Genomic DNA, 19,953 nt, shown 5'->3' on the forward strand with positions numbered 1-19,953 from the left:
CCTTGCTATCTTTTCTACTCTGTTCTACACATTAATTACCTCCAGTGGAAAAGAATAGTAAAACACCATTACTCTTAAAATCCCATTAACATCTCACTCTTTTTTTTAGCATATTTTCACACCCACTTGTTTTTGAGCATGTTGCCTATAACAGTTTATTGGCAAACCTGATGCTCAAACTGGTGTATGAACTAGTGCCTGCTGCAAGTGGCTACTATACTTCCCTGTGCATGATCACTGCACTACCAGTGTCTAACTTGCTGTCTTGTAAGTGCTTTGACACATAGTTCATAGGAAAGGTGTACTGAAAAGCTAGATCTAGATTCAGTTCTATTGCATATTCTCATCTCCTCATGTTTAAAACTTAATTGCCTGTCGCCTGCTGCAGGAGATTTAGAGGCACAAAGCCTCTAACTGACATGCTTTTGGTTTCAATCATATGTGTCTTAAAACTAGAGCTAGCCAGAAATTGTCTGACAAAACATTTTTCCATCAGAGAACACTGTTTCATGGAAACTGAAACATTCCATGGAGATAGTTTGATTTAGACTAAGGTCCAATGGAAAACAGGCAGGCTTCTGTCAGAAACCTGGCTGGTTTCCTCCCACCTTACCTACCTGGCTCCTCAGCAGTCCACGTGATGGGCTAATGGAGAGCCAAGAGCCAGGAAGCTCTGGGAATCATGGATCCAAAGCTTTTGGGTTTCTCTGCAGCTCATTAGGCAGGCTGACAGGAAGCCAGGAACCTAGAAGCAAAGGGAAGCCCAGTTTCCAAGCTCCCTGCTCCTCAGCAAGCTGGGCTCCCATGCTCCTTGGCTTAGGGCCAAGCGGCTATGCAGATTTCATTGGAGTCAGGGACTGCTGGACTTTCAGGGTCTGTAGCCTGGGGGAACCCAGCCCCAGGATTACCCCAGGCCCGAGGCCCCCAGGGTTTTCCCTTTCATGGAGAATTTTGAAATGTTTGGTTTTCATTCCAAATCAGAATGAAATCAAATTTTGATATTCTCTGCAAAATGCAATTATCTGTCTCTGCACAGCTCTGCTTAAACATTCTTTATATTAGCCCAGGTGTTCCATCTTAAATTAATTTAGTGGGGGGGGGGAGTGTAAGCTGCAACCATCCCTCTACAGAATTAACATGAGATGATCCTCACCAAATGCAGTTTAATTAGACTGAGCTTTAAAATAAATTAAGGATACAATCTTTATTTGATCGTTTCCCATACCTTGTTCACTGTTATGATCAGAGTCACAGCAGATAGTAGACTCACTGCATAATAATTGTCTTTGTTTGAAACACTTTAAACTTTCTCCAAAACAAAAACAAAACACTTTCATGATTTGTTCTGTAAATTCTGCCTGTTTTCACTGCTGCATGACAACGTCACATAGCAAACATTAAGGGCTCTATTTCTGTTCTCAAGAAAACAATCTTCTGGATGGCAGTTGAATTTCACTGGAATTGCTAGAAAAGATCATCTGTTTCCTCCTTCTTTCCCAGTTATTTATTGCTCTATAGATGCTTCCAACTTTCCTTGTCTGCTTGTAAAAGATCCACTTTCATTCACACACTACCCTGGGTTGTATAACTCAAAGGGGAAGAGTAAGAAATAGAAAAAACAGGTCACAGTTGTGCAATATATGCATGTTGTTTTCATTAAATAAATGAAATCGAAAAAGCAGCTTTTATAAGGCACTGAAACCCAGCCTGCATGGACTTCAGGGCTCCCTTTTGCCCATTGACATGGGGTCCATCAGCGGAAACCCATGTCTTGCATTTACTAGTCACTGGCTCCTTGGCCAGTCACCAGCACTGGACACCTGCTACATGTTGTGACCAGCTGACATTCATACAATTTCTAATGTTAAAAATTCCTAAATCCTATATCTATTTCATCTGTGTCTCCGTGACACTATGAGGAAGGGGGAAACACACTATGCCCCAGCCAATTTGGCCTAGATGGGAAAAGTTACTTCCTTGTTACTTGAACAATCACTTAGGCACACAGCAACCTAAAAACCCAGTCCCTATACTATATAACTGATAGACGGAGCATGTGTTCTGCTAAAAATGGGGCAAGGAGCATGAAAAAAAAAACCAGGAGAAGCTTTAAAGAAATGATTGTGGGAGGAAAGAGCCAATTGGTTTGCATCTCTCTGGCTGTCCAACTGCAATGCCAAGGAAGAGGGGCCTATCCCTGTATACATCCCTCCTTTATCCTATAACTGTCCGGCAGCTTGCAGATTCAGTCATGTTTCCCATCCATTAAATCAGTGTATCGCAGTGATAAATATTTACTATGTATATAATTATTTTTAAAGAGAAGGCCATGTGGAAGAATGATCACTGAATTGGGAGTCAGAAGTAGAGCTAGCAGGGAAAATTTTTAATAACGTTTTTCAGTGAAAAACGGCAATTCATCATAACCAAAATTTTGTGAAACAAGGTTGGGCTTCCCAATTCACAAAAAATCGAGAAATTTTTTTTGAAGTTGTCAACACTTTTTGTTTTTACAATTTTCAATGAAAAATTCTGGATTTCCTCTTCAAAATGGATTTCATTTATAAATTGAAACTGAAGAAAGGTTAGATTGAAATAATGTTGCAAATTAGCAAAATGTAACATTACAATAAACCAATTCTTTTTCATTTTGGGTCATTCAGTTTGTGAATATTTTCAGGATTTTGACTATTCATCCAAATTTGAGATGTGAAAATTTTTTAAATCATGGAAATTATTCATGGGATAAGAAAAAACATTTATCGCTCAGCTGCAGTCAAGAGTTCCTGCATTGTAATATTGGCTCTGACACTTACTCATGGTATGCCTTTGGGCAAGTCACTTCACCTTTGATCTCAGTTTCCCTTCTTGCTTCTTCTCACAGGGGGATAGTAATGCTTACCAGCAAACATCACAGGTTCTTGTGATGATTAGTTAATGTCTATAGACTACTTCACACGCATAACATGCTGTACACATTCTAATGACATTATTCAATACCACTGATCAAGTGATGATATGACCGTCACAGTACGTATCATGTATGCATAATGTTTCTAGATAATCATTTATTTGCTATATCATAAGTCCCTGAGGATAAGAGCCACTGACCTTTCTGTTTTGTAGAGCAACAGGTACATAGCTGGCCCACAATAAATAGGAATAATTTATTAATTTGCTCATAGATTTTTTTTACGATGATGGTTTGGATTTGTGAGCAATACTGTCATCATAACCAGAGAGTCAGTGATACGCTACTGAGCAAACAGAAGTGGATGCAGGCTAGCGGTTTGTTCTCCAGATAAGTTCCATATATATTAATGCTTAATTACTAGACGAATGACCTTTATCATCTGAGGAATATTCCCAGTCTTTAGAGCAGAAATCTGAGGTCAATCTCACACATGATAAGTAGTGCAGTATTAAGTAAACAAACACTTGAGCTGTTTCAAAACACAGCCCTGAACTTAAAAGTTAGTGAAACTCAGTACCTGTCCTCTGGTTTGCAATGCTGTACTACTTTTAAGTTAATTATAGGCAGCTCTTATAACAATGATGATTTCATGTAATACAAAATCATGCTAATCACCTTTATCAAAAACAGTTTTTTCCCCTTAAAGCACACAGCAAAACTTCATTTACCCCAATGAAAATGCCTTGGATTTGAGTATGGGAAAGAATAGGCACTTTCCCACCCTGTACCATTCCTTACACGGGGAGGAAAAAAATTCTAACAAATTCCATAGCGACATCAACCACATTAATTCCACTCAAGAGAAAGACATTTCCTAATCCACTTGTGCTTGCAGCACTCATGAATCATGAGGTTTTTCTGGAGGATTAAACATGCTATGAAGTGGCTGATAAACAGTGATAGGCAAACAGTCTAGCCAAAAGTATCAAGTTATATATAGAGAGATTGACAGAGAGCTAGAGAAAAAAAAAGATATTTCGTGAAGATATTTTCCCCTCTTCTACCCATCAGCCTTCACCGAAAGTCAAAAATTACTGCTCCATGGGTGGACAGATATATATGAATCAGTTGGGAGTAAGCGACAATAAAACAGCTGCTGCTGTGTCTTTGCATACTAATGTTTCTTTTTAATATGTAAGAATCACTGCTCTTTCTGCACAGCCAAGATCAAACAGTGAACAGAATGGTGTTTGCGTCTTGAAAAGGAAGCAAACAGAGAAACTGCTACACATTTTGCCCTTCATATATTATGAAGACATTTTTTAAACATAGCAAAAACCTTCAAGAAAATTCAGAGTTATGGTAGTGCAAAAATTCCTTTAAAAGACAACTCCCAAGGTTTTTAAAATTTTATTTTAACGTACAGTACAATTATTTTTTATTTCATTTACTCTGTGGGTTGTTTAAAGTTGAGCCTAACATTAATTTTAAATGTTACTTTTTCATATTTTATTGTATGTGCTCTGCTTTCTTCATCCAAGGATGACTCCCTCCACAGTAATTTTAAAAAGCAATGCAGGCTGAAAACATGGTGTTTCTGGCCAAATATAATTCTATTTCTAATAATTTCAACTATATTAAAGAATAAAATACTAGACCTCTCTGTGCAAGGAACTGTTTTGATGGATGACCCATTTTTATGTGACATACAAAAGTTACCACGCCAAATAAAAATATTGCTAATACTGCACACAACATAGAAGTGTAAAAGGAGAAATTGGAATACTTTTTAATTCCAGTAGCAACCAAAAAATCAGATTCTTGAGAGTGAAAAGAGATGGATTGTACAGGATATAAATGGTCTAATTCAATACAGCATGATCTCCCATTCATAACTACTTCTCAAGGATCATACCAACTAAAGTCAGACATAGAGGGGTGAAATTTTTGAGTATTTTTTAAATAAAAACATTGGATAACCATAATCTACTTTTCAAGCAAAAAGTGGTCCAGAATTGGTTTCCAAGGAATGAAGCATTTCTGGCTTTTTAAGTACAGTGTAATGGAGTTTATTAATAATGCATTAGCATTACAATGGAAAAACAAGTTATAGTAGAATAAATACTATGAAGTGCATTTGAGAAAAAAGGTAACACTATCTCTAACTTAATGTTATTTATGGAACACAATCTCTGTAATTTTCAATTAATTCACATTTACATTAATTTACAAACAAATTAACTATTATCATCTCCAGACTCCAGAGTTTCTAGATTTGGATGTGGGTGAATTTATTACCAAGGTGAAGCTAAAGTACATTTTACAATACAGCTCTGCCTTATATGCATCACAATAATTTAACAAGTCTGTGAACACATATCCCTATTAAGGGAGCACAATGCAAATATAAGTGCCTCAGCCATAATAGTCCATCTCTAATGATGAATCTTTTCTTACCAAGACTCTCTTAAAAAAAATGCCATCCTCTCTTTCTTAACATTAAAGGTAGAGAAAGCAATTTTCTTTTTTATCTAGGGAAAACAATTGTCTGAAAATTGTATGATCATTAACTCTGACAGGTCATCTTCTTTTATTCCAACTGAGCACTTTAACAAAAATCAGCCAAATGCCAGATTAATATTTTTGAAGTATTTAAAAGTAATGGAGCAAAACTAATTTAGTTAAACAACAGAGAATAAACTAGACACAATACATACAGGACTGCTATAAATATCAGAAATGCATAACAAACACTCATATATGTCAATAACTCTTACGTTAAGACTCTGCATCAGCACCACAATTATTTTTTCTGCAATATAAAAAAATCTAAATATCTGTTTCAGCAAAGTTTATTTCAGTTTGTTTTAAGTTGTGCTTCAAAACACACAGTATCTCATTCCGTGTCTAAAGGACTCAGTCACTGAAAGACCAGGATGTTAAACAGAATCAGAATGCATCACCCATTTTTTAAAGGAATTCCCCAAAGCAACAATTAAACATCGGTACCACAATCGATATTATTTTCAATTTCATTTCAATTTAAAATAAGCTAAACATCATGCACAAGCACAAAGAAATCATGATCTTGCATCCATTCAGGTCTATATAGCTAAAGCATTTGACTTACCTGCCACTGTTTCATGAGCTCCCGAACCTCTTTCGTGTCCTCTAGTATCCTTTCCTTGTGTGTAGCATCCTGCAGGACATTGGCAGTTGTCTCTGCTTCTGTAAGCCAGGCAAGGAACTTTTCCAGATCCAGGTAGAACTGTTGCAGCAGCCTTAGAGCTGCTTCCAGTTCAGCTTCTCGCTCACTAACCCTGTGCAAGCACAAACAGTCAAATGCAGCACTCACAGAAATCAGAACAGGTGTAGATTTTTAAAAAACAAACCCACAGCAAGTTTTTACTATACTAATCAAGAGAAGAGAATTTGTAGATAAGCTACTATAATGAAAGAAAATGTACATAAGAATGATGCACTATATACTGTATGTCCCCCCAACCCCAGCTAATGTTCGTCTCTGTCTTTTTGGATGGTGGGAGGAGGTACACAATGACATTTTTCTACTGCAATCTAGAGGAAATGACATTACTTTGGTAAAGAACACAATGTACTGTACCTGGAATTTTGGAACTCAAACAAATCAAGGTTAATTCCTTTCAAATATGATCAAAGCTTTTTCACTTATCGCTCATAAGCCTGCTACTGCCTGCAAGGTTGTTTAATTTTTGGAAATCACAAAGTAGTTTTTGGTCACTGAGGGGCAAGGATAGTTTACTGCAATTATTAATTCCTCTAAGTTGCAAACTTTGGGAGCTGTATTCATCACCTTGTGTCCTAACAATGCAGAAGATTTTCAAAGGGACATGAAACTGCTCTACCATATAGAAAGGTCTTACACAAATTGTACCATAAAATAACCATAAAAAGATCTATATCAGCTTTTTAATAAAAGATCACCTTTGAAATCTCAAGAATATTTCTCTGCCTTTGGCAAAAACCTAAATCATAACAATTTGGTAAAGAAGAATATTCAAGGACCAAGCATGCCTGTAATGAAAATTCCTTCGGTAAATTTGGTCTGATCCATCACAACTAGTAGAAAAATTGTCTGTCCTATTTGCATGCACACTTTTTGATTATTAAACTTAGGCTCAAAATGGATTAAAAATTCAAATACCTGCATGTGACACATCACTTATTAATATGTGACTGTCAGTTATTATGCAAAACTATAATTTATTTGAACAGTAACTTTATCATGCGAAATGCATACTAGGCAATAAACAACTCCTGAAGATCTGGTGGCAGCACTGCTCATGCATAAGTTGTTTATTCATCATGGGAGATGTTTTTGCTGAGCACACATACTTCAGCAGTGTAGTTATTGCTATCATACAGGATAGAAGCCTCCTCTTTTGTCTTCACGGCATTAGCTTGGAATGTACGGAATAGGTTTAGAAAGTGTCAACCATTCATAATAAAAGGGTTGAGTCTAAACATTTATCATCTCATAAATACAGTTTAAGGCCTGATAACTAAATACTACCTCCATATATTGATTGGCAAAGGAAGTTAAGACTAGGTCTCTTATACATCAAAATCCTACTGCTGGGGAGACTCTCAAACAATTGTCTCCTACTGTCGACAGATGTGTGTGTGACAAAAAAGCAGCAGAATTCAATATGTATCTTCCTCTATCTGCAGTAAACATATTGCCATATACATCTGATTGTGGGAGGTATTTCCAGAGTTGCAATGCTCAATCATATGTTCAGTCTTCAACCAATAGCTAGCTTAATATTTGTGCATGATGTTTCAGCATAGCCTATATTAAGATTCCAACTACATTTTCCTGGATAACGAACATCAATGTGACCTGAATTTACACAACTTTCTACTGAGGAGCATTTATGTTTGGGTTGGAAGTCCAAGAGTGATGCAGTTTTCTAGGTACTCTGAAAGAAAGTTGCACAACAGATTATCCCAGAAATATTTTCCAACACTGTAATTTTCCCACTCATTCACACAGAGATCATGCAATTTCTGTGTGCTAGAGCCAATATCAAATCTTGTTTATTGTCACCAAAAGGCTAAGTTCCTAAAGAACAAAAGGTACAACCTAACACCTAGCTGTTACTGAACCAGGAAAATATGAATTAGGCTGAAAAAAGGTTTTAACATGCTTTACCTATTTAACATGTTTTTTCATCAAGAATTCTTCCAAACTATGAATACAGCCAGTAAACACAGAGGGATTTAAAGCAGCCAATCAGAGTTCAGAAGTGTGAGAGCAGAGAATTCAGTTCAGTCAAATGACAATTTATTAACTCAGAGCTAAAATCCACAATCCATGTTTCTCAACCACCTTGTGACAAAGGTAACTATTATTATTGAACCAATTTTTGTAATAGGGAAAGAAAGAAATATGTTAAACCCCTTGCCTCAGGCTATTTATGTATTCATGTATTATTTCTTCAAGAGATAAAGGACTGTATTCTGATGTCAGTTACATATGTGCAAATCTGGAGCTGCTCTCTTTAAATCAATAGAATTATTCCAATTTTACACTGGTATGAGTAATATCAAAAAGTGGCTCAAGTGCCCACTGTGACGTGTTGGATCACAGAAAAACCCTGGGGAACTGCCAACTGATGTGCCAAGACTACTTCTACTCATGCCTTCCCTGCCAGCTCGGGGCCCCAGCACCCTGTCTTGCTGAGCCAGACACTCCCGTCTGCTCCAACAAAGACCCAGGGTCTGAATTACCTGCCCCAAAGCTGCAGGTTTACCTGAAGGCAGCTTACAGAAGTGTTCCTGCCTTTAACACTCAGATGCCCAACTCCCAAAGGGGTCTAAACCCAAATAAATCCGTTTTACCCTGTATAAAGCTTGTTCAGGGTAAACTCATAAATTTTTCCCCCTCTATAACAGTGATAGAGAGATATGCACAGTCGTTTGCTCCCCCAGGTATTAATACATACTCTGAGTTAATTAATAAGTAAAAAGTGATTTTATTAAATACAGAAAGTAGGATTTAAGTGGTTCCAAGTAGTAACAGACAGCACAAAGTAAGTCACCAAGCAGAATAAAATAAAATGTGCAAATCTATGTTTAATCAAACTGAATACAGATAAGATCTTCACCAGTTCCAGAATGCTCCCTTTTACAGATTAATTTCCTTTTAGCCTGAGTCCAGCAATCACTCACACACCTTGCAGTCACTGCCCTTTGTTCCAGTTTCTTCCAAGTATCCTGGGGGGTGGAGATGCTCTCTCTTTAGCCAACTGAAGACAAAATGGAAGGGTCTCCCAGGGGTTTAAATAGACTTTCTCTTGTGGATGGAGACCCCCCTCCTCACTCCTATGCAAAGTCCAGCTCCAAGATGGAGTTTAGGAGTCACCTCAGCAAATCACATGTCCATTCATGACTCACGGTTTTTACAGGTAGCATCCATTGTTTACATGCTACCTTGAACATCCTCAAATATACTTCTTACGTGGATTGGAGCATTCCAAGATCCATTGTCCTTTAAGTGTTTCTTGATTAGGTACTTAATTTCAAAATTCCTTTCTCACCAAATGCTCTACTAAGATTATTTGGAAATCAAGCCAGTACACAGCCAACATTCATAACGCTGAATACAAAAATGATACATGCGTGCAAATAGGATTAATACATTCAGTAGAGCATAACCTTTACGGAATTATATTACATGGCATATGTAGCATAAAACACATTCTAAGCATATTTCCATAGAGCCTTATGGGAGGTACCGTCACACCCACGAAAGCTTATGCCCAAATAAATCTGTTAGTCATTAAGGTGCCACCAGACTCCTCATTGTTTTTGTGGATACAGACTAACATGGCTACCCCCAATACATATGATGATAGTGTATATTTCATAGAGAGAATCTCCCTTTCCAGTTTTTAACCCATTACAGATTGGTTAGCTAAAGCTCTATTTTCTTTGACATATTGCTGAGCAAAGTGCTCTGCTCATACTTAGTTCTCTACCTCCATTCTAACCTCTTGGCGTGAGTGAAAGATGTCCTTTTTCCTTTTATTAAACCAACGTTCTTCATTCAGCTACTGACTAGGTATTTCTGGAATAGCTAGAGCTAACATAACATAACAGAAGACAACCTTAATTTGGTGATTTAAAAGGGGTTTTTCTCCTTCCTCTGCAGCATGGGGCATGGGTTGGAGGATTCTCTGCATCTTGAAGTCTTTAAACCAAAAGTTGAGGACTTCAATAGCTCAGACATAGGTCACGGGTTTGTTACAGGAGTGGGTGGGTGAGATTCAGTGGCCTGCATTGTGCAGGAAGTCAGACTAGAAGATCATAATGGTCCCTTCTGACCTTAAAGTCTATGAGTCTATGAACAGAAAATCCCACAGGACCTAGAACAAAGAGTTATTGTATTCACACTTATTTATATACATAAACCATGTTACTGTAGTAATGTTCTATAATAGCTCAGAAAAACTTCAAAGTTATTTTGCAGAATTCAAAGATTTTCTTGTGTCCTCATACTGTTTCTCGCCACATCCATGCACATGCAATAGCCTGATTATTTCACTCTGCCAGGTTACTGGAAAAGCATTCATGCTCAAGGAATTGATACTGCAGGAGATATTTTATATTTTGAGGCTCTGTGCCACAGTTACAGGTTTTGGGGCCAAAGGTGTAGCCCCACTTGATCATCGCATCTCTAGAGCTGCCAACTCCAGTGTGGAATCAATTAAGACAACATCATATAGTTCAGGTCTGATATGCACTGGGTAGTAAGTGCTCAACTGGTGTGAGCTGGAGCGCACAGGCTACAGGGTTGTTCTCTACTCATTTGCCATAACTGAACCCTGGTTTGTTTGGGTGTCAGTGTGAGAGGGCATAACAGTGGCAAGATAACTTTCTTGTGACATCACTCGACTCAGCTTTGGTATTATAGTCTATAGCAGATGTCTTGCATCTGTGCATTGCCATCTTCACTGAAGATGAAAAAAGACCTTGTGGGTTATCCAGTTCTACAGAGCAGGATTCTTCTGTAAATTATACTTTTTTTTAGTGTTTTTTAAATTTAGTTTTAAATATATCACGTAATACAGCTTTCATCACTTGTGGACCACACTTACGGCCCAATCCTACAAAAACTTAAGCCTGTGCTTAAATTTTTGCAAGAGCAGAACCTTGCTTTATAATGTGGATGAATTCCCTAACAATCTGAATTTCCTATGAAACTTGGGACACAGGCATGAGTCTAAGTAGAATCAATGTGAACCTCAGCAGATCTGATAAATATAGCTGAATGCTACAAATAGGATACCAAGGTGTAAAAGAAAAGGAGTTTGTAATTTTCTCCATTGTAGGCTGCAAAGTAGGATCAAAAACTAAAACTGACCCACCAATGTTAATAAATAGGTAATTTTTAATCTAGAAAATTATGAACATGAGCTCAGTCAAGGGAAAAATTGACCAGATGTAGACATATTGCTGAAGACCAGAATTTATGTCTGATGGAAGCATCTACAAGAAACAATACTTTCTATAATTGTACGGGGCTTACAGTGAGATACATGTTAGCTATAAAGAATATTCTGACACTGTTCTGCTATGACCCTCAGAAATTTTAGGAAACATAATTCTCTGACCATGCAAAAACACATGGTTTTCCACAGAGCATACTATTAACTACAAAACCGCTGGTATTTTTGCCTTCTAAATATTGGCACATTTAACATTTTACTTACTCTCTCTATATAGTAATCACGACAGGTCATCCCCTCAACCATGGAAGAAATAACATCTAAAAAGTTATTGGAAATGGGATACCTATTTGAAACAAGTTCTCTCTTATTCTCTCTCTCTCTTTTTATTTAAAAAAATATATTTTAGATCTTTAGATTGCCAACATATTTAAAAAAGTGTTAACTTTTTAGGTGCTTGCATTGAATTCTTAAATCAGTCATACACAGAGCTTACATGGGTATAGGTGGGGGGAAGATGTCTTACTCTTCAAAACAAAGTCATAACCATCATCATTTAACAATAATCTCACAAAAATTAGGATTCCGTGCTTCTTTCTGAAAACTCTGCAGTATGTCCATATTTTTTAATATAATTGGCTCTTTACACAGTGATGTATTTGCAAAATTATAAGATTGAAACGAGGAAAGGAAGGACTCTAAGATGATGAATAAAGAAGTTCGGATGGCACATATAGGATATGATAATGCAAACCACAAGAAAATTATAGGAGTGTGTGAAATACATACTCTGGATGAGGAGTTTAGTGACATTAAATAAATAATTTAAGACAGGATTTCCTGGGCTTGTATCATCTAAATATAAGTTTGATTTTATATCAAGTACAAATTATAACATAAAAAGATGGGTGAAGGAGGGAACATTTATTGTCATAAAGACTGGGCAATCTAAATATTACCCCCCCCCCAACACACACACACACACACACACACACACACACACACACACACACACACACACACACACACACAATTTTGAATTGGTAAGAAACAAAGCAAAGAATGGAAAAAATGACTTTCTGTTAAGATGCCCCTAATTCTTTACTGTCTAACTTGACATGATGATGGCACTACTGCAAACATGGCAAACTGGTAGGAGAAGCAGTAGAGTTTCCACCCCAAGAACCATCTTCAATCCTTCCAGAGAGCAAATCCCCACATCTGCTTTTGAAGTTTTAAGGGCCTGCTCAACCTAAAGATTCATGTTTTGAAATTTGGCTGCCAAAGCCCTAGGTGAAACATATGTGTGACGGCACCCCCTATAAGGCTTCATGGAAATATGCTTATGAATATATATGACATAACTGGAATATGTTCTGTGCTACATATGCCATGTAACTTTATCTATGTAAAGGTTATGATCTACTGAATCTATTAATCCTATTTGTATGCATGTATCATGTTTGTATTCAAAATTATGAATATTGGCCGTGTACTGGCTTGATTTCTAAATAATCTTAGTAGAGCATTTGGTCAGTTCCTGCAGAAAGGAATTCACAAAGTTAAGTGCCCAATCAAGAAGCACTTAAGGAACAATGCATCTTGGAATGCTCCAATCCACATAAGTTTTCCGGGAGACATTCAAGATACCATGTGGGCAATGGCTTCTGTCTGTAAAAACTGTGAGCCATGCATGGACATGTGACTTGCCCAGGTGACTCCTAAACTCCATCTTGGAGCTGTACTTTGCATAGGAGAGAGGAGGGGGTCTCCACTCACAAGAGAAAGTCTATTTAAGCCCGTGGGAGATCCCTCCATTTTTTCTTCAGCTGGCTAAAGAGATAGCCGCCTCTCCACCCCAAGGATACCTGAAAGAAACTGGAACAAAGGACAGTAACAACAGGGGTATGAGTGATTTCTGGACCCAGACTAGCAGGAGATTAGTCTGTAAAAGGAAGCTTACTGGAACTGGTGAGGTGTTATTTGTATTAAGTTTCTTAGACATAGACTTGCGTGTTCAATTTTTTTTACTTGGTAATTCACTTTGTTCTGTCTGTTACTACTTGAAACCACTTAAATCCTACTTTCTGTATTTAATAAAATCACTTTTTAATTATTAATGAACTCAGAGTATGTATTAATACCTGGGGGGAGCAAACAGCTGTGCATGTCTCTCTATCAGTGTTATAGAGGGCGAACAATTTATGAGTTTACCCTTTATAAGCTTTATACAGAGTAAAATGGATTTATATGGCTTTAGACCCCATTGGGAGTTGGGCATCTGGGTGTTAAAGACAAGAACACTTCTGTAAGCTGCTTTCAGTTAAGTCTGTAGCTTTGGGGAAGTAATTCAGATCCTGGGTCTTTGTTGGAGCAGACGGGCGTGTCTGGCTCAGCAAGACAGGATGCTGGGGTCCTGAGCTGGCAGGGAAAGCAGGGGCAGAAGTAGTCTTGGCATATCACTTGGCAGTTCCCAAGGGGGTTTCTTTCTGTGATCCAACTCATCACAATATGAAAGTTCTAAGTCTGTATTTGGCAAGTGTTTATGTTTCAGATTTAATGCTAGTGAACCCAAATCACTGGTTATCTGAAATTTGGATGTTCCTCAAATTTACATAGAAACTAATTTGATCTGAAGATGCAATTATCAAATGCTTTAATGTCTCTTTCCTACCAAAAGGGGATCCAGATAATTACAGTTTTAGTCATATTTCTTTATTGTTTCCTTAATGTGGTTTATTCAATAAAATGTTTTCTACAAAAGAGTTAATAGCATTCTTAGAGTGGTTTCAGGAATTCCTGCTCTGTGTATATAGAATAAAATAGATGAATTTGTTTCACTTATAATAACAGAATCCAGTAACAGAAGTAAGCACTTCCATTCCAACTTTATTTAAATAATGTTGTCATTCTTTCAAATGTGCTAAACACAAAGGCTGAAACAAAGGATCATGTTTCTGTGGCAGAAAAAGTTCTGAACAGCTGGAGAAACAGTTCAAGATCCAGGTTAAGAAATACAAACCATCTCTCTTTACAGTTTCTAGGTTGTTTTTGGTGGTTGTGTTCAACCAGATTGACAAAAATCAATAAAAATCAATATCTGACCCTTTGTCCCTTCCTGTATCTCAGTAGTCCATAAACTCTGAACATAGTATAAAAACAAAAACCAACATAAAACAACAGGTCTTCTGTTCTAGACCTCCCTACCCTGACTCAGAAAGAATCAATCAACATCCCGCCTCCTCTCTGGCTCTCATAAGGACAGCTCAACCTATTTAAGAGTTTAAAAGCAACTTGGCTCAGCTGTAAGTCTTTGATTCTGCTCTTTGAAGCACTACCAACTGGGACTCAACCCTCCTTCTAGAATTTAGCCATCAACAAAACAAAATAAAAAACCCAACCGACTCATCTCTCTTGGTAGGGCTCCTCATAGGGAGGAATTGGGTGTTACACAGCTGTCAGACTACTTGGGTGGAGCAACAAACAACGTGCATACTCCATCAGAACCCAGAAGAGGAGAAATCTTAGAAGTACCATGCAGCAGTAAAAAATATTCTTCAGACACCTTCATTCAACAATCCTAAACTTCATACAACACAAAGTACATAAAAACAGCCATACTGGGTCAGACCAATGGTCCGTCTATCCTAGTATCCTGTCTTCTGACAGAGGCTAACGCCAGGGGCTTCAGAAGGAATGAATAGAAAAGGTCGCCCTGTCACTCATTCCCAGTTTCTGGCAAACAGAGGCTAGGGACACCATTCCTGACCATCCTGGCTAATAACCATTGATGGAGCTATCCTCCACGAAGTTACCTAGTTCTTTTTTTAACTCTGTTACAGTCTTGGCCTTCACAACATCCTGTGGCAAAGAATTCCATAAGTTGACTACATTGTGTAAAGAAATGCTTCCTTTTGTTTGTTTTAAACCTGCTAACTATGAATTTCATTTGGTGATCCCTAGTTCTTATGTTATGAAGAGGAGTAAATAACACTTCCTTATTTATTTTCTCCACACTAGTCATGATTTTATATACTTCTATCATATTCCCCCTTAGTTGTCTCTTTTCCAAGCTGAAAAGTCCCAGTGTTAATGATCTCTCCTCATATGGAAGCTGTTACATATCTCTAGTCATTTTTGTTGCCCCTTTCTGTACCTTTTCCAATTCCAATATATCTTTTTTGTGATGGAGTGACTAGATCTATATACAGTATTCAATATGTGGGTGTATCATGGATTTATATAGAAGCAATATGGTATTTTCTGTCCTATTATCTATCCCTTTCCTAATGATTCTCAACATTGTTAGCTTTTTTGACTGCCGCTGCACATTGAGTGGATGTTTTCAGAGAACTATCCACAATGACTCCAAGATCTCTTTCTTGAGTGGTAGCAGCAACTTTAGACCCCATCATTTTATATGCATAATTGGGATTGTTTTCCAATGTGCATTACTTTGCTTTATCAACACTGATATTGCCACTTTCGTAGTCAAATCACACAATTTTGTGACATCCCTTTGTAACTCTTCACAGTCTTCTTTGGACTTAACTATCTTGAATAGTTTCGTACCATCTGCAAATTTTGCCACCTCACTGTTTAGCCCCTTTTCCACATCATTTATGAATATGCTGAATAGTACGGGTCCCACTACAGGGATACCTGTATTTACCTCTCTCCATTCTGAAAACTGATCATTCCTACTCTTTGTGTCCTATCTTTTAACTAGCTACTGATCCAAGAGAGGACCTTCCCTCTTATCCCATGACAGCTTACTTTGCTTAAGAGCTTTTGTCAATGGACCTTGTCAAAGGCTCTCTGAAAATCCAAGTATACTATATCCGCTGGATCAACCTTGTCCACATGCCTGTTGACCCCACCTGAGCAGCAGTCCCTTGAGCCAGCTGCTTGGGCAGCGTGGAGTCAGCCACACTGGCCACTGCAGAAGTCGTGGAAAGTCATGGAATCCATGACTTCTACAACCTCTATGACAGACACAGAACCCTACTAATATATACTACAAAGGTATGTGGCAAAGGCCTAGAAGTCAGGGATATTGAGTTATCTTCCCAGCTCTACAGCTGACTACATGATGTTGAGCAAATCATTTAAACTTTTTTGCCCTATTTACTCATCTGCAAAATGGCAATTATAATATTTATGCTCCTTACGACTAAGGGGGCTGAGGGGATATGATTGAGGTCTATACAATCATGACTGGTATGGAGAAAATAAATAAGGAAGTCTTATTTACTCCTTCTCATAAAACAAGAACTAGAGGTCACCAAATGAAATTAATAGACAGCAGATTTAAAACAAACAAAAGGAAGTATTTCTTCATACAACACACAGTCAACCCGTGGAACTCTTTGCCAGAGGATGTTGTGAAAGCCAAGACACTAACGGGGTCAAAAAAGAACTAGATAAATTAATGGAGGATAGCTCCATCAATGGCTATTAGCCAGGATGGGCAGAGATGGTGTTCCTAGTCTCTGTTTGCCAGAAGCTGGGAATGGGCAACAAAGAATGGATCACTTGATGATTACCTGTTCTGTTCATTGCCTCTGGGGCACCTGGCATTGGCCACTGTCGGAAAACAGGATTATGGGCTAGATGGACCTTTGGTCTGACCAGTATGGCTGTTCTTATGTTCTTACAAGGTATATTATGTGAGGCTTAATGTTTAAACAGTGCTTTTAAATTCCTGGATTAAAAGCAGCATAACAAATTAAAAGTATTATTCCAATGTAAACTACAAAAAGCACATAACCCACTGCGACAGCGGGGCCTATTTCCCATCCTCTGTCCGCTCATGCATCCCAGTTCCTCTGGGTGGCGTCTGCTGGCTCCCTTGACACCTTTGAGAAGCAGTGGGCGCTGTCCAGGGTTCTCTGCTTGGTGTCCCCATCAAGTTCCCTTTGTTTAGCCCTGTGACCTCACTCCTGTCCCTGTTACATCTTTAGTTGTCCCCCGTAATTAACTGAGATCCCAGACCTTGTGGATCCTCCCCTTAGGCTGGGGGAGGTCCTTTAGCATTGGGAAGGCTTCCACCTGCCCACTTCCAGGATCCCAACAGGACCACTCTCCTGTAGCCATCTGGCCTGACACTGTCACAATAAGTATTCTTCCTTATTTTCATAAGAATAAATGAACACTGCAGAAAGTAAAACAACAACAACAAAGAACACTGAGCATATCCCAGTGGACTGTCATAAATGTATTTAGAACAGGTGTTCCATACTATGTCCTGATGTTAGGAAGTCAAACACCTAAGCTTGTCACAGTTTAACAGAAAGGATGATGTAAATATTTTCAAATTCCCACTTTTTTTTTTTTTGCATTATCCAAGACAAAAGGGGTTGATTTATAAACTCATAGACTTAAGGTCAGAAGGGACCATTATGGTCATCTATTCTGACCTCCTGCACAATGCAGGCCACAGAATCTCACCCACCCACTCCTGTAACAAACCCCTAACCTATGTCTGAGTTATTGAAGTCTTCAGATCATGGTTTAAAGACTTCAAGGTGTGAGAATCCTCCAGCAAGTGACCCGTGCCCCATGCTGCAGAGGAAGGCGAGAAACCTCCAGGGCCTCTGCCAATCTGCTCTGGAGGAAAATTTCTGCCTGACCCCAAATATGGCAATCAGTTAAACCCTGAGCATGTGGGCAAGACTCACCAGCCAAACATCCAGGAAAGAATTCTCTGTAGTAACTCAGATCCCACCCCATCTAACATCCCATCACAGGCCATTGGGCCTATTTACCTGCTAATAATCAAAGATCAATTATTTAGTACACAGGAAAAAATATATAGTGAAATGTAGGTGTGTGTTTCAGAGATGAATCATCTTCAAACACTGAAGCTAATTTATTCAAACTATCTTAAAAGAGACAGATTTTAGAATTAGAATCACATTAACTCACACTTTGGCCTGGTCTACACTACAAGTTTAGTTCAAATTTAGCAGCGTTAAATTGAATTAACCTTGCACCCGTCCACACAATGAAGCCATTTACTTTGACATAAAGGGCTCTTAAAATCGATTTCTGTACTACTCCCCGACGAGGGGAGTAGCGCCGAAATCGACCTTGCCATTTCGAATTAGGATTAGTGTGGCCACAATTCGAGCTATCCCACAGTGCACCATTGTGATCACTCTTGATAGCAATCTGAACTCAGATCAACTGGCAAGGTAGACAGGAAAAGCCCCGCAAACGTTTCAATTTCATTTCCTGTTTGCCCAGCGGGGAGAGCACAGGTGAGCACACAGAGCTCATCAGCACAGGTAACCATGCAGTCCAAGAATCGAAAAAGAGCACAAGCATGGACCATACGGAGGTACTGGATCTGATCGCTATATGGGGAGAGGATTCCGTGCTAACAGAACTATGTTCCAAAAGATGAAATGCCAAAACATTTGAAAAAATCTCCAAGGGCATGATGGAGAGAGGCCACAATAGGGACTCACTATGGTGTCGCATGAAAGTTAAGGAGCTCAGACAAGCCTACCAGAAAACCAAAGAAGCAAACAGAAGGTCCGGGGCAGAGCCGCTTCTACGCTGAGTTGCATGCAATTCTAGGGGGGGCCGCCACCACCACCCCACCCCTGGCTTCCAAGGAGGGGGTAATCTCAGCCATGGCTGAGGATTCTGCGGATGGGGAAGATGATGATGATGACGACGAGCTTGCAGAGAGCACACAGCACTCCATTCTCCCCAACAACCAGGATATTTTTCTCAGCCTGACTGAAGTACCCTCCCAACCCTCCCAAGGCATTATCCCAGACCATGAAGCCATGGAAGGGATGTCTGGTGAGTGTACCTTTGTAAATATAAAACATGGTTTAAAAGCAAGCTTTTTTTAATGATAAATTTGCCCTCAGAACTTGGGATGCATTCGTGGCCAGTACAGCTACTGGAAAAGTCTGTTAATGTGCCTGGGGATGGAGCAGAAATCCTCCAGGGACATCTCCATGAAGTTCTCCTGGAGGTACTCCAAAAGCCTTTGCAGAAGGTTTCTAGGCAGGGCAGCCTTATTCCGTCCTCCATGGTAGGACACTTGACCACGCCATGCTAGTAGCAAGTAATCTGGTATCGTTGCATGACAAAGCTTGGCAGTGTACGGTCCCGGTGTTTGCTGGCATTCAAGCAACATCCGTTCTTTATCTCGCTGTGTTATCCTCAGGAGAGTGATATCATTCATGGTAACCTGGTTGAAATACGGGAATTTAATTAAGGGGACAGAGGTGGCCATTCCTACTGGGCTGTTTGCCTGTGGCTGAAAAGAAATCCTTCCCTGCAGTTAGCCAAGGGGGGAGGGGGCGATTGGCGCTGAGCTTTTTGCGTTTGGCTAGCAGGGATCTTCCCTGGTACCAGCCACGCGGTGGGGGGAAGGGTAAAGCGATCATCCCAGATAATTGGATGTGTGGGGGGGTTAGTTTGGTTTCTGCTGCTGCACGTTAACAGGAAAACCGCAGCACTCAACGGGCTTTGCTTAGTATGTGGGAAAGGAGGGTGTTGCTTTTGTGAAGGCTGCAGAAGCCG

The 19,953-nt window shown here is 39.0% G+C and overlaps 1 protein-coding gene across 26 annotated transcripts in view; it reads right to left on the reverse strand.

The window, feature by feature from the left end:
* Positions 1 to 19,953, reverse strand: part of DMD (dystrophin) — a 2,035,724-nt gene that overhangs the window by 372,828 nt on the left and 1,642,943 nt on the right. For all 26 annotated transcript variants that reach the window (XM_039486264.1, XM_039486496.1, XM_039486317.1 and 23 more), the window contains one exon: positions 6,045 to 6,234. In XM_039486264.1, the coding sequence (XP_039342198.1) occupies positions 6,045 to 6,234 (190 nt within the window). The remainder of the gene's footprint in view (positions 1 to 6,044; positions 6,235 to 19,953) is intronic.

Source organism: Mauremys reevesii, linkage group 1, assembly GCF_016161935.1.
Source record: "Mauremys reevesii isolate NIE-2019 linkage group 1, ASM1616193v1, whole genome shotgun sequence".
Taxonomy (NCBI): Eukaryota; Metazoa; Chordata; order Testudines; family Geoemydidae; genus Mauremys; species Mauremys reevesii.